At 54.3% G+C, this 15,011-nt stretch overlaps 1 protein-coding gene across 3 annotated transcripts in view; it reads left to right on the forward strand.

The window, feature by feature from the left end:
- ZNF362 (zinc finger protein 362) overlaps positions 1-15,011 on the forward strand; it is a 39,525-nt gene that overhangs the window by 11,261 nt on the left and 13,253 nt on the right. For 2 of the 3 annotated variants that reach the window (XM_045859697.1, XM_045859696.1), the window contains exons 2-6: positions 1,518-1,643; positions 6,881-6,944; positions 7,127-7,373; positions 10,684-11,005; positions 11,708-11,932. In XM_045859697.1, coding sequence (XP_045715653.1) covers positions 1,606-1,643; positions 6,881-6,944; positions 7,127-7,373; positions 10,684-11,005; positions 11,708-11,932 — 896 coding nt within the window. In that variant the 5' untranslated portion in view covers positions 1,518-1,605. The remainder of the gene's footprint in view (positions 1-1,517; positions 1,644-6,880; positions 6,945-7,126; positions 7,374-10,683; positions 11,006-11,707; positions 11,933-15,011) is intronic. The other variant, XM_045859698.1, reaches the window with a different exon arrangement.

Genomic DNA, 15,011 nt, shown 5'->3' on the forward strand with positions numbered 1-15,011 from the left:
ACTCTTGCAGTAGCTGAAGGGGGGCTGGACCAAGGTAGGAAAGGGGGTAGAGACACTCTTTCCCCACCTGGTGGAATCCTAACCAGCTTCAAAGTGCAGGTTGCATGTCCCCTCTGTCAGGTGGCCCTTATTGACATTTACCACCTTCTACCCAGGTCACGTGTGCCTGGAGGGTCGGGCTGTGCGGGACGGGGCGTGTAACTGTCCATTTAGTGTCCACCAGTAGCTCACCTTGACCTCTCTCCCCACTCCTCCTTGCCTGCAGACCCTCCATCTGTTCCTCCCCTCCCCCACCTCTTAATCACCCTCCCTCCCTCCCTCCCTCCCTTCCTTCCTTCCTTCCCTCCTTCCTTCCATCCTTCCTTCCTTCCTTCCCTCCCTCCCTCTGTTTCTGCCTTCCTTCTCTCTTTCAATTCTTAAAGAATGAGTTTATTGTTTTCAACATAAAAGCAACCAAACAATATTACAGAAAATCTGGAAATCAGAGAAACAAAGAGAAAAAATCAGATCAGTTCCAGCCGCCTCCCCCAGCACTCCCAGCCTCTCTCTGGGCGTGGTTCCCTGCCGCTTGCTTTTTCTGACGCAGGTCTTTATTTTTGCCTCCTTGTAATCATAGTGTCCGGACAGTTTTGGGTTCTGCTCCCTCCCGTTTGCTTTGTGGCCTCAGGGTCTAGGCAATTCTCATTTTTTAATGTCTGTGGGATGGGCTGGGGATGGGGGTGAGGCATGAATTGCTTAACCACACCCCCTGCTCTGCAGTGGGCGAGGCTAGGCACGTTTTACCCTGGGCTGTCCGTCCTCTTTGTGTCTGTCTGTCTGTCTAGGCCTCAAACTGCCCGGGTGGCAGGGCCTGGCACCTGGTGTACCCCTTCCGCAGTGCCCTTCCCCCAGGTCCCCCTCGTGGAGCATTGCTAGGCTGGCCTCAAAGGACAGGGTGACAGACAGACCTGGTTTCAAATCCACAGTGGGCTCTGTGACTTCAGACAAATTAATGAACCTCTCTGGGCCTCAGTTTCCTTATCATGGGCCCATTGTAACAGTAAAATAATGGCTGTAAAGAGTCGTGACACAGTTTCTGGCCCATTGTAAGTGCTCCAGAAAAGGCAGTTGGCATGAGTATACTTTTTCATTCTGTAAAGAGTTTCTGATGCCGCCATGGGCTAGATGCTGGAATGGCAGAGGTGAGTGAGCACCAGCCCTACCTGGGGAGAGCTCATAGTCTGGTGGGGAAGCCACCCAGGGAAGCAGATCACTGCACCAGGGTGTGACTGGCACTGCAGTGCTGGGCGGCGCCCTGAGTCCACCACTTGCTAGCTGTGTGACTTTGGGCAAGTTGTTCACCTTCTCTGAGCTGCCGTTTCCTCTTCTGTGAAATGCAGATTTCACAGGGTCCTTGGGACGCTTCAGTGACATGATGCATGTGACACACTCAGCACGGTGCCTGGCACATAGTAGGTGTTGACGTCAATGGTGGCTGCCATTTTATGGTCATTATTGTTATTGTTCTCGTATACAAGGTGCTGTTGGGAACACAGAGGAAGTGACTGGCTGGGGGTTCAGGGAAAGCTCCGTAGAAGAGGGAACACTTGAGCTGGGTCTTGAAGGATGAGTAGAAGTTCACCAAGTGGGAAAGGACACCCTAGGTAAGCAGCCTGTGATTGCAGGTTGAAATCTGTCGATGAGGGGTTTGTTCTTTGGGGGATTCAGCCATTGTGTTCACCCCAGCCTCCCTGAGCACCCCTTGCAGTCTCCCCCTGGGCCTGCACCAGGGGCGTGTGCACGCACCCACTTAACAGCACCCGCCTGTGACTTTGTGTCCTGGCGGTTGTGGGTTCCTGCTCATGGGAGTGGCTGTGTGTGTCCCCATCTGTCCCTGTTTGGGGCTGCAAGTCCGTGTCTGTCCTGTGTGTCTGAGTCTGGTGCTGTCTGTCTGTCTGCATGCTCCTGTGGCCATGTTCGTCCATGTTGCTCTCCAGAGGACCTCCCTGGCCACCCCGTGGGTAGCAAGCTGCACACACTTCCTTGGCCTCCCGCTCAGCCAGGTAGCCAGGCCTCCTTGGTCACTCTCCTCCCTGGCCCAGGTTTGGCCCCTGGCTGTCCCCTCCTTTCCCGGGGGGCCTCCTAATGGATGTTCTCCCACTGCCTCCACCTCTGACCTCTCTGGTTCTGTCTGCACTCAGCGGTCAGAGGGGGCTTTCTAGACCACAGATTCCACCCCATCACCCACTGCTTCCAGTCCGGACTCCGGGCCTAGGACTCAGGAGTTGGCCTTCCGGGTCTGGGCCTGGCCGATGGCTCTGGCCTCGAGTCCTGTCTCCTCGTCCACACCGGAATGCTTTAGATTCCCCCATGTGCCGTGTTGCGTCTCACCTCTGGGCCTTTGCTCAGGCTGTTGCTTCTGCCAGGAGTGCTCCCCACTCCTTTGCCTGGCTAACTCCCACTCATCCTTTAAGACCCAAAGCAGGCATCACCCCCGCTCGGAAGTCCTCCCTGATCCTCTCTTTCCACCCTGACTCTGGGCTGCTCATCCCTTACTTGGGGGAGGAGAAGCAAGTGACTTGCCCAAGATTATACAGCTGGTGAGTTGGAGCCCACATTTGAACCCCGGTGCGCTGGGCCTCCAGCAGAGCAGGCGGTTCCGTGGGCCAGGTGAGGCGATGGTAGCTAGGGCTTGTGGGAAGGAGAGGGGTCCTGAGGACGCGGCTGGCGGTGGTTTGAACTGGGCGGGGAGGGAGGGGACGTGCTGTGGATGGGTGTGTGTGCGTGGCAAGAGCATCAGGGCAGATGGGGATGCCCACTTGGAGCTGGGAGTGAATGGCTACAGGAGGTGCCCGTCTTAGGGGAAGACCGAGTCCAGAGGAGGCCTGCCGAGTCTGAGAGCCCGTGAGACGGCCAGAGGCATATGTTGGGGGAGGCAGCTGGAAGGCTGGGCCTGGAGCTCCAGGGAGAGGCCCGGGCTGCAGGCGGAGCGCTGGGGGTTGGCTGGTATTTAAAGTCCTAGGGTGGATGGGCCACCCAGGTACTGAGGTCAGTGGGAGAGAGAAAGCTCCTGCCCTTCCCTCAGCAGCCCAGCGGGGGCGCTGTGAAAGAGACTGAGATGAGGGACCCAAGGGTCAGTGGCCACACAGACCTTCCCAAAGGGCTCAGCTGGCAGGGAGGCCATGTAGGACTAGGAGGTGGCCTGTGGGCTTTGACCACAAGGAGGTTCTTGGGGGCACACAGTAGGTTTCATAGGCAAAAGTTCTTTTTTTTGCAGAAACTAGGGTCATTTCTCTCCTTCCTTCACTTAGCGTGGGATTCCTGGAGGGCAGGGCTCTTCGGCTTGCCTCGGGTTCCTCCGCACTGGCTCCCCGCTTGGCCCCTGGGGTGTGCTCAGAGCAAGTGGATGTGTTGATGGACGGACGGGTGGAAGGGCCCGCGGCCGTCGGGATGCTGCATTCAGAGGCAGCTCTAGGAGGTGTTTCATTCGTCTACCCATCCGACTTTTTCGCCCTTTTAGAGCAAAACCCCCAGACCCCTGCCCCGTGCAAGGATCGGCGGGTGCGGCGTGTCTCAGGTCGCACAGCGCAATGCCCAGGCTTCTGTCTGGGGCTGGAAGCCCAGCGCACGTGTCCTGCCCGACCGCCAGCGTGTCTCGTCTGCCTGTTCTGCTGTGGACGTTCAGGCCCCGCCCACCCAGTCACCTCGGCCTGGGCCCCCAGGGCCGCGGCACTGTCCTCAGGCTTCTCCCTCTGACCTCGGTCCCCTTGGATTCACTGCTCCCCTGACCCAGCACACTTCCTGATGCTTTCTCACCCCTAGCATCCATCCCAACTCCTGAGCACGGCATTCAAGGCCTTGCCAGCTGGCTTGTGTCTCTCACTCTCTCACCACGCTCCAGCTCTCTGATGTGGTGGCTGCTCACTGTCCCAAACCTGCCGTGTACTGTCACACCTCCGGGCCTCTGCTCAGGCTGTTGCCTCTGCTGGGAATACCCTCTGCCTCACCTACCTGTCCTAAACACACATCCGATCAGTCTCTCCCACTTAAAAACCCTCCCTTGTGACAAGGTCTGAGCAGCTTAGCTTGGCCCTGGCCACCTTCCCCCTGCCCCCTTGCTACAGCCCCCCATGTCGTGCAGGTCCCAGGGTTGCCCAGGTGGACACCCACCTCTCGGGCCTTCTGCGGGGCTCACAGGAGATGTTTTTGGTGCACACCTAGCAATGTGCCTGACACTTAGTGGGAGCTCAGCAAGTGTTACTTCTGCCCTGCCCCCACTGGCCTTCCCTGCATCTGACACGCAGTAGGTACACACCAGGGCCAGGGTCACCCACTGAATCATTAAGTTTTTTCAGACAGGCCAGAGAAGGATGCGGACATTAGGCAGAGGCTCTGCAGATCGGACTACGTGACTCAGGGCAGAGTCTTCCCCTCTGCCGTCCCGCTTGCCCAACCAGGGCGAGGGGTGGTCCCTGCCTGACCAGGGGCCTGACCAATGGCAGAGAAGATGTCCTCTTGCAGCTATGGGACCCTAGGCAAGCCGCCCCCTTCCCCATACCTTTCTGACAGGAGTCAGGCTTTGGGAAGCCTGACCTTGGCATTGAATTGAAGAGGAGGAGAGGAGAGGACAGCTTCCCCAGAACTAGCTGAGGAACAGCTGGGTGCTGTGGGCAGTCCTGGACCGGGACTGTCTAACCCCACTCACAGATGAGGAAGACCGGTGCTCAGAGAGCTGACGCCCCACATTGCAGCCCCGCGCTCCCTCCCGTTTCGCCACCCGTGCGGCCTGGAGCAGAGCACTTCCCCCTAGTGCCCTGGTTTCTGCCTCTGTGAAATGGGACTGAGAGTTCTTCCCTGCTTCCCGGGGCTCTGCTGAGGACGCCAGTGGGTACAGAAGAGCTTCGTAAACGGCCAGTGTCAGATAATTGTCTAGGGCTGTCTTCAACGGTTGTTATTCTTTTATTTATTTATCCTGTCACGCGGCTCATGGTATTGGTAACCTCTGGGCCAGGACAGCCAAGGGACAGATGAGCTGGACTTGGGAGACAGGTGGTTTAGGGTGGGAATCTCAGCTCTCTGCTTTCTCGCTGTGTGACCTTGACCCAGTCATTCCACCCCTTTGAACTTCAGTGTCCTCATTTGTAAAATGTGGATGCTGAGAGTTCCTGCCTTTTAGCATCAGTGTGCCTGGCACAGGTGGGCACTTGGTGACTGGCAGCCTCCTCACTGTTATTACTCTTTTGAGGTCTTTCTGGGAAAGAAGTCCCAGGGGTCTGGAGCAGGCAGGGAGAACTCCAGGCGGGAAGTGCTTGTGTGGGGCTGTGAGGGATGGGTAGAGGGAAGGGCAGCTGGGTGCCTGTGGGTGGGGGGAGCAGGGGGGCCACTAGAGGCAGGGGCTGCCCTGGCCACCCCAGAGGAAGACACCCGGATCCCCAGCCTGGCCAGGCTCAGACCCAAAACACCCCAGGCTGGAAGTGAGGGACAGGGGATTTTGCATATAGGTATTATTAGCATGTGGATATTTGCCCCACAGAGGACTGGAATTTGCAAAGCAAATTCCTTGGAGGAACCAACCTGCACAGATCTGGGTTCTAGGCCTGACTCTGGCAGCCTAGGCCTGCGGAGTTGAGCAGCCCTCTTCCCTCTCTCCAAGCCTCAGCTTCTTCATCTAACACGGGGTCATAATACCGCCTGTTCCCTCTCCTCAGGTAAAGATCATAGGAGATAATTCATCTGAAAGATCTTTGTTAGTGAGTTGAGATTAGACAACCACCTTACTGAAGGTTTTCCTCCTGAAGCGCTCTGTCCGCAAGTCCAGGAGGGGCTTCCCAGGCTGGCAGGGCTGGGAAGAGAGGTTGAAGACACTTCATTTTGGCCTTGCCTACCAACAGAAACAAGTTCACTTAAGCGGTGATACGAGTTAGGTACTTAGTCATTGCTGTGGGAGAGATAAACAGGAGGAATTGGTTGGGAAGCCGGACAGTGGGATGCCCCTGTCCAGCGTGTCCCTGTGAGCCACTGACTCTAGGGTCACGGGGAGGCTCAGACCCTCTGGAAAACTGAGACAGCTCTGAAGACCTGTTCTCCTTACCTCCCTGGGTGGAAAGGCCTTCTGACTCGCTGCCCAGGCCTGCCGTGGGACCTGTGGGGAGAGGGCCACCCGATTGTCACACACTCCTACGGAAGCGCCCCACACTGCCCTGGTCTCAGGCCCCCTCAGGCCCCTCCTGTGCACGGTGTTCTGACACATTCTTGTAGGTGACGTGTTGCTGGTGGCCACGCTTGTTTCTTTAAAGAGAACTTTCCAGAGGTACAGTTTCTTGGGACAAAGGCCAATAATCATTTGGGCCTTTGTAAGTCACCTGCCAAGTTGCCTTTCAGAAAGAGGGTGTCTGGTGACAAGGGGGTGTGTTCTGATGAGGCTGTCTGCACTAGAGGGGTCCGTGGTTACAAGGGCGGGACTAGGGGTGCGCAGTTGCCTCTGCTCTGTGCCATTTACAAAGTCACCCCAGAACTCCTGTTCGTCTGTGGATTGGGGTGGGGGGCTTTTGCGGGCAATTCATGGGCCCATGGGGTTGGCTTTGCAACCTAACGCCCTTCTGGGGTATGGAGGATGGGGGTTGGTCTGCCAATTTGGGGGTTGGTGCTGGGAACATTCTGGTCTGTGTGTGACCTTTGTCCTCTGGGCCCACTGAGGGAGAGGTGGATCCCAGACTTTTCGGCATGGAGCTGTCCTTCCCTGGTCCTGGTAGGAGGCCTGCTCTGCTGTGGGGTGACAGTCCTATGGGGCAGGGATCCCAGACTCTGGCCTAGCTCCAGTGGGCACAGCTGAGGGCAGCTAGCCCCAGGCTGCTGGGGAGGGAGAGGCCTCTTCCCTGAGACAGTCGCTCTCTCCCCGCAGGATGGCCGAGCCTCGATTTAACAACCCCTACTTCTGGCCCCCTCCTCCCACCATGCCCAGCCAGGTAAGACTAGCGTCACCCCTTTGGCCGATCTCCCTCTCGTGTTGCCTTGCCTTGCCTGGGGTTTTTGGCTGCGGTCTGCAGGGCGAGGGGAGAGGGGCAGAGGCTTGCGGGGGGACTGGCAGCCAGGGAAGGGGCCAGATGCTGCCCAAGCCCTTTCAGTCCCTCTCCTCTCCCTCCCACAGCTGGACAACCTGGTCCTAATTAACAAGATCAAGGAGCAGCTCATGGCGGAGAAGATACGGCCGCCTCACCTGCCACCCACGTCGGCCTCGTCGCAGCAGCCGCTGCTAGTGCCGCCGGCGCCGGCCGAGAGCAGCCAGGCGGTCATGTCGCTTCCCAAGCTGCAGCAGGTGCCGGGGCTGCACCCGCAGTCCGTGCCGCAGCCCGACGTGGCGCTGCACGCGCGGCCAGCCACCAGCACGGTTACAGGTACAGCGGGCGAGGCTTGGGTGGGCGGGGCGGAGACCTGCCCGGGTGGGGGGTGTGGCGAGGGTGGCTAGAGGCTTGGCGAGGGCGGAGTGGGTGGGGCCTGGCGGAGGTGGAGCTCCGGGCGGCCGGGCTCGTCCGACCAGCCTCGGCCACCAGACTAACTCCAACCCAGTTCTGGGAGGATCTACCCCACTAAACCGACAGGAGGAGGGCGGGCCCACCGGGGGCTCACCAGAGAAGCGAAGTCGGTTTAAAAAATTTAGGAATCCAGAGAAGAACCCTGATGAGACCTGGGACAGAGTGGAGAGAAGTTGTGGGGGGTGGAGATTTTATTGGAGGGGCAGATGTGCAAGGAAAGGCTGGCAGTTAGGTAACTAGGCAATAGGGAATGGAGCAGCGGGAGGGAACAGCACGTGCAAAGCAAGCCTGTTTGAGAAAGCAAGGGGAGGACTGTCTGGGGGAGGAGCCCTGGAAGATGATGGTGGTGATGACCCAGGCAGCTCCAGCTGAGCATGCTCACTAGCATTCCTTTTATCTTCCCAGCAGTCCTCTGAGGTGGGTACTGGTAGCATTAGGTTGAGCAGTAGACCGTTTTTGATTTACAAAAACAACAGTTTTGTGCATTCACTTAACATCTTTTCGACAGATGAAGAAACTGAGGCCCAGTTTCACAGTCAGGAAGAGGCAGAAGCAGGAAGTGTGGTCCCAGAGCCCACGTGCTAACCCTTTAGCTTCACCTGGTTCTGCAGAGGCTAGAGAGGAAGCAGGCACCAGACTGCGAAGGGCGCTGTGGGCCACTCCGTGTAGTTTGCACTTTACCCTCAGGCACTGGGGAGTCATGGAAGGTTTTAAAGTAGGGGAGGGAAACGCTCAGATTTGGGTTAGAAAGCTGGGTGTGGTTGCAGGATGGAAACTGGCTTGGCAGAAGACAAACAAGGAGGCAGAGAGAGATGCAGGAGAGGGCGGGGGCCACGACTGGGCATGGGGGATGGAGAGAAGTGGCCATATCTGAGCAGCATGGAGGAGGATGGACAGGGCTGGTTGCTGGATCGGATGTAGGGGTGAAGAGTGGGAGGAGGTGAGGGAGGCTCGCAGGCACTGCCAGTGAGGCAGAACCGTAGGAGGAGGAGTGGGGGTGCGGGCCATAGGCTGTCTCGGACAGGGAGACACCCTGGTGCGGTGTCACAGGGGTGGGGACGCCCGCGGGACAGGCTTTCGCCGGTGGCCACTGCCGCCGGGTCTCTGTTCTTCCCCGGCTCACCCCTGCCACCAGCCAGGCACCCCTGCCTCTCTTCCCTTCTGCCTCCTCCTTTCACAGACACCCAAGAATTATGGGGCCCTGTGAGCCTCCCCCAGGCCCCAGCCACACTCTGCACATTCCCCGTTGGTATGATTTTATTAAATTTATTTTTTCATTATAGAAGTAATATTAAAAAAGCAATATAAACATATTAAGGGAAATTTGGAAAACAGAGAAACTAAGAAAAAAACATTACTTATAATCCCCCAGCTCCTAACCCAGCAGTTTGCACAGCGCCTTCTGGTCTCTCTCCTTCCTTTCTCATCTTTCTTGTTTGCCTTTTAACGTGTGCGTGTGCTGTGCTGAGCTCGTGGTAGGGCTGTACCCATGGCTTGAACTTGCTGTTCCTCCTTGCCTTCCTATCATAAACATGTTCAGTGCATTTGTTATTATAAAGGTACTACGTAGTCATTATAGAAAGTTTGGAAATTGAAGCCGAGCTGAAAGGAGAAAGAGTCCTCATCCTACTATTGTTGGCATTTTCATTGTTTTCTCTATAATTTATTTTATTTTATCCTTCAATCACAGATGTAAAAAGTGGATGAATTCACCAGGTAAAAAATTCAAATAATATAAAAGCAAATAGACGTATGAAAACTCTCCTTTCACCAGTAAATTCTTTCTCCCTGTAGAGCCCCAACATTCCCACGTGATCTAGGCTGGTGTGTCTCCACTCACATCCACTCTGTGCACTCACCCACATATGTGTTGCCTGTGCACACATATGTAATTTGGGTGTGTGTTTTTAAAGTAGGTGGGTTCGTACTGTCCGCGGTTTCCTTTCTCGCCCGACGGCAGTTCGACCTTCCGTGTCGCTGAGTGCCATCTGCCTGGTTGCCGCGGCTGCCAGCCTCCCATCACGAGGGTGGGCCGCGTCCCTTCATACAACCCCTGTTGAAGACCAGCGGGCTGTATTTAGCTTGTCTGACCACAGGGTTTTTTTTTAAGATTTTATTTATTTATTTTTAGAGAGGGAAGGGAGGGAGAAAGAGAGAGAGAGAAATATCAGTGTGTGGTTGCTGAGGGCCGTGGCCTGCAACCCAGGCATGTACCTTGACTGGGAATTGAACCTGGGACACTTTGGTTCGCAGCCCGCGCTCAATCCACTGAGCTATGCCAGCCAGGTTGACTACAGTTTTTACAGAAGATCCATTATATGTGTTCCTGTTCATGTGCAGATATTTTTTTAGGGCGGTCTCTAAAAGTAGATTCGCTTGGTCAGAAGTAGGATACATTTAACCTTTTAAGGGTTATGGCCAAGCAGCCCTCCGTTAAAGCTGGTGAATGCACACTCGCCAGCATGTGTGATTCAACACAGACTATCTTTTCCAGTGCACGAAAAGATTTTAAAAAGCACAGTTTTCACCACATTACAGAAACCACTTTCATCTTTTTGTCTACTTAACCTGACACTCTAAATGTTTCTGGTCTCCTCGAGTAACTTTTATTACAGAAGTTAAAAAAAAGTTTATTTTCAAAGAGTTAGAAAATATAGTTAAAACAAAAAAACCTTTTAAATTACTCCTAATTTTACCATCCATGTCACATTTTGGTACATCCCTCCTCCTGCTTACTTTTTCTTTGCATACATATGCCTTTGAAAAATATTTTTTACAAACATAACCTTCTTTTTAATGGGCAGTAATGTTCAGTAGAGGAAATGGATCAAAATTCTGACTCCTTCCCTCTCTGCTGTTGCATACCTCAGTCGCCTCTAGCTTTTACTGTTGTCACTAACACAGTAGTGGACTCCCTTGGGCCTCAGGTTGTTTCTGTGGTTTGAATGATCTCTGAAGCGCCTGTTACCCAACTTGGCTTAGCTCTTACGTATCTAAGGCCTCTTGCACATACACCAGCTTTGGTTTTGTTGCCCCTGGGTAATAACACACAGAGGGGAGGGGAGGCTCCGAAAGGTGGGTACCTTGCCAAAGTCACACAGCTGGGTGGCCGGGGCTGAGTGGGCCCCTGCAGCTGCCCCTCATCCCCGCCCCTGCCGCCCTGTCTTCGCAGGTCTGGGGCTGTCCTCCCGGACCCCGGCTGTGAGCACATCCGAGTCCAGCGCGGGCACCGGCACCAGCACCCCGTCCACACCCACCACCACCAGCCAGAGCCGCCTCATCGCCTCGTCCCCCACCCTCATCTCAGGGATCACCAGCCCCCCCCTCCTGGACTCCATCAAGACAATCCAGGGCCATGGCCTGCTTGGCCCCCCCAAGTCCGAGCGTGGCCGCAAAAAGATCAAGGCGGAGAACCCAGGGGGCCCGCCTGTCCTTGTAGTCCCCTACCCCATCCTGGCCTCAGGCGAGACTGCCAAGGAGGGCAAGACATACAGGTGGGGGTCCAGCGGGCTTCACACCTAGGGCTGCCCCCAGGAGCTCAGAAATGGGGGGTTGGAAAGAAGGGACCCAGGGGCTGAGGGTGGGGGCTAAGGTCCAGGGGGTGGGATCACCCGACAGGCTGCACCCATGTTCTTTCAGAGGCAGTGTGGGGCTGGGGGCTCCCTCTCCTCCCTTCAAGCAGTGAGCTCAACCCTGAACATTAGAATCACTGGGGCAGAGTTCAAAAAATGCCAGTACCAGGGCCGCACCTGCAAAAATTCTGATTTAATTTGCTGTGGGGTGGGGGGCTTGTGGAAGGCCAAGTGTCAGTTTTTCTTGAAACCCCATCCCCACCTGCCCTGCTGATTCTGGGTGCAGTCCAGTTGAGCCCCTCCCCTAGAGCTGTGGGGTGTGGCTCTGGGCAAACCTTTACCAGGAACATGAGGCCTCTCTTCCCTGTAAGGGGTCAGCCTGCTCCCCCGGCGGCTGGAAATGTGCCCCCAGGTGGAAGCCCCCAGGTGGAAGGGCTTTCTCCTCCAGATCGCAGGTTGTCTAGGGCCTGAGCATGCCCCTAGCAGGGCCTGAGTGCCCTGGGGACTCCTCACAGGAAAGCCCTATCCCTGATGCATGGTTTCTGGTGCAGGAGGTCCCCCCTGAGCTGTACAGGCAGGGGTGCAGGGGTCTTCCCAGGTGTGAACCTGCCTCTTGCCCCACAGGTGTAAGGTCTGCCCGCTGACCTTTTTCACCAAGTCTGAGATGCAGATCCACTCCAAGTCGCACACAGAGGCCAAGCCCCACAAGTGCCCGCACTGCTCCAAGTCCTTTGCCAACGCCTCCTACCTGGCCCAGCACCTGCGCATCCACCTGGGCGTCAAGCCCTACCACTGCTCCTACTGTGACAAGTCCTTCCGACAGCTCTCCCACCTCCAGCAGCACACCAGGTGAGTGGCCTGCTCGGTGCCGACCCGCTGCAGCCTGTTCCAGCTCAGCACCTGTGCCCGTGCACAGACCTGCTACCAGGAGGGGCTGCAACCTTCTCTAGGTGCCCATGGCCCTCAGGGTCAAGACAAAGTCCTTTGCTTGGCCTTCGATGCCTTTTTTGATGTGGACTTCGTGGACCTCGCTGGCCCCAGCTCACACTCCTACACCATCTTTCCCATTGCTTCTCAGCTGCAGGTCTTTGCTCATGCTGCGTCCTCTACCTGAAACCCTCCCCTCTTCTACCCTGTTTCCCTGGCCCTCTCCTATCCACCTCTCAGGCCAGCTTCCTCCAGGAAGTCCTCTCGGGCCTCCCTGAGCTGGTTCCATGGGCCCTGTGCCTCCCCACTGCAGCAGTGGTAGGTTGTCTTGAACTTGCCCGGCTATTTGCCCACCATCCCCAATATACTGGGGGTTCTTGAAGGCCAGGGCTCCGTCTCTTCCATTTCCACACCCAGGGTGTGCCACAAGCCTCTACGTGTTTATCTAATATTTGTGGGCTAAATGGAACTAGCTTTCGTAAGATCATTTAACAAGTACTTACAGAGCCTCTTCTATAAGCTAGATGTGGTCCTCGGTGCAGGGATACAGCCGTGAACAAAACAGACAAAAGTCCCTGCCTCCTGAGGGGGGCTTACACTGCAGGCCAGTGTGCGGAAGGGAGACTCGGAGATTAGAATGCGTTAAGGAAAGAAAAGTTTTTGCAGGGGAGTGCAAACATCAAAAAGCCTGGCTTGCCAAGTAAACATACTTGGAAATGTATGGAACCAAGCCCAAGGTTACCAAGATGGAGGTTCACAGCGCTTTTCTTCCAGGCTGATGGTATCGATAAGCTTGGCTGTGTGTTTGCCAGTCTCAGCACAGCGCACGTCAGGGATGAAGTTGTTTTTGCCGTGGAGTTTGTGACTTACAGAAAGTGCCCAAGGTTTCCTCTCTTCGGGGATGATTGCCAGACAGAGGGACCTTATGTTTGCTTTGCTTTGTTGTCGTTAGGCAATCATGTATCTCCGCCGCCCTTGTGCGCTTTACCAGTCTGTTTCCCAGACTTCGGGGCGCGGTGTGTGGGCTGGACGGAGAGAGACGAGTGGCCGGCCGGCCCCAGGACAAGGAGTCTTCTGCTTTCGTTGCTCCTGTGTCTCCTGCTGCGGGTCTGACCCCACGAGTTTGTGCCAGCAATTTTCTGATTGTGGTCATTACTTTGATTTTTTTTTCTTTTAACGTTTGGCCAGTTTTGTGTACATGGAGGTATACGTAATTAGGTGTTGGTTAAGCAAGCTCCCCTGGTTGTGTTGTTATTAAAATTAGAGCATGTGATGCTGGGATTTGGGAGACTCTGTAAAGCCCCCGGGGTCATAATTTTAGTGTGTGTGTGTAAAGTGTTCTCACTATCTAAAGTCAGGAACCTGAACCATCCGCTTCACCCCCATCGGGTCTGCCTCTGCAACCTGTAACTGCAGGGCACCGTCTTTCCGGAGGGTCCCGAGTTTGTCGATTTCCTGGGCCAGCAGGAATGACTCTGTGTTCGACCTTAACGACTGCCACTCCGCAGCCAGGGAGCAGGTCCAGTCCGGTTTCCTGGAGGCCTGGGGAGCACCCGCCCCCCGCCCCCGCCCCCGAGAAGTACATTCCTTGTTTCTCACCATCAGGCTTGTCATGCCCAATTAAATGGAATTTGTTTTAAATGTGACATCTCTGGCATGGTCACGGTTACAAATTTGATTTACCCAGTTGTATCCTATTAGGAAGGAAGACAGATTCTCGCTGAACCTACCTCCGGAACCGGTAATGATCAGAAAAAGAGAAGGGTCTCAGGGAAGGCACTTGGAATGTTTTCTAGTGATTGTTCTGAGTAGCGTTGTAGACAAGGCCAGTTACCTGTGCGGTTTTCAATAGAACTATCATTTTTAAATTTCCCTGGTTGTTCATTAGTTTCCATCTATGTTAAATTTTTACAGGGTTTCCCCTCCAGGATTCTGAAGGGTTAGTTGGAATTCCATTTAAGGAATATTTTATTCCAGCGTGTACGATTATAGCCTCCTAAATTGAGGATTAGAGATAAATCAAAGAAAAAAGGGATGTTTCTCACATGCCCGTTAGAAAATAACATTAGAATTAAATCACCTCCATCCAATGCAAGGTCATAATTCCTGTTCCGCTGATCTGGGGCAGTCAGTCTGTTTGAAAAGTTGTTTTCTTCTGGACTCAGGACTCTCGGGTCTGGCCTTGTCCTCAAGCAGTGTTGGGTCATAGCGATGGGAGGCTCTCCCCTCTTGCGTTTCCTTGCAGAAGACTCAGTTTCTGACCCACAGCTTGGAGCGGAGGCCTTTAGGCAAGTGTGAGGGGGGAGTCAGACCCTGGCTAGCTAAGGGACTGTAGCCTGTTTGTTACAACAACCAACAATATTAGAATGGAGGAGAATGGAGTCCTCTATTAAGATATAACAGGTGCCTGGCTGGTGTGACTCAGTGGATTGAGCACAGGCTGGGAACCAAAGGGTCGCTGGTTCGATTCCCAGGCAGGGCACATACCTGGGTTGCAGGCCAGGTCCCTAGTATGGGGCATGTGAGAGGCAGCCACACATTGATATTTCTCTCCCTTTCTTTCTCCTTCTTTTCCCCTCTCTTTAAAATAAAGAAATAAAATCTTTAAAAAATACTAAAATAAAGTTTACCTAAAATTAATACTTAGAAAAAAAGATGTAACAGGTGGTCAGTTTTTCAGGTTAAAAACATAGGCAGCAAGGGTACTGGCCCATCTTCAGGGTCTTTTCATTTATCTCATAAACGCTGTGTTATGATTGGCACTAATTGGTAAGTGTGGTTAAAGCTAGAAAAAAATGTTTTTAAGATACCTCTCTGTTGATACTTAGTGTGCAAGCCTCTGTAAATGAAAAGCAGTTGTTTTTTTCTCCATCTTAAAAAATATACCACTATATAAGTACATTTATATTATATATAATTATATGGCATACATATATAATTATATTATGGTATATGATTTTATTATATATGCTATTACTATATTTTATATTTATAGAAATTA

This window comes from Phyllostomus hastatus, unplaced genomic scaffold (genome assembly GCF_019186645.2).
Source record: "Phyllostomus hastatus isolate PE091 unplaced genomic scaffold, TTU_PhHast_1.1 phas_scaffold_182, whole genome shotgun sequence".
Taxonomy (NCBI): domain Eukaryota; kingdom Metazoa; phylum Chordata; class Mammalia; order Chiroptera; family Phyllostomidae; genus Phyllostomus; species Phyllostomus hastatus.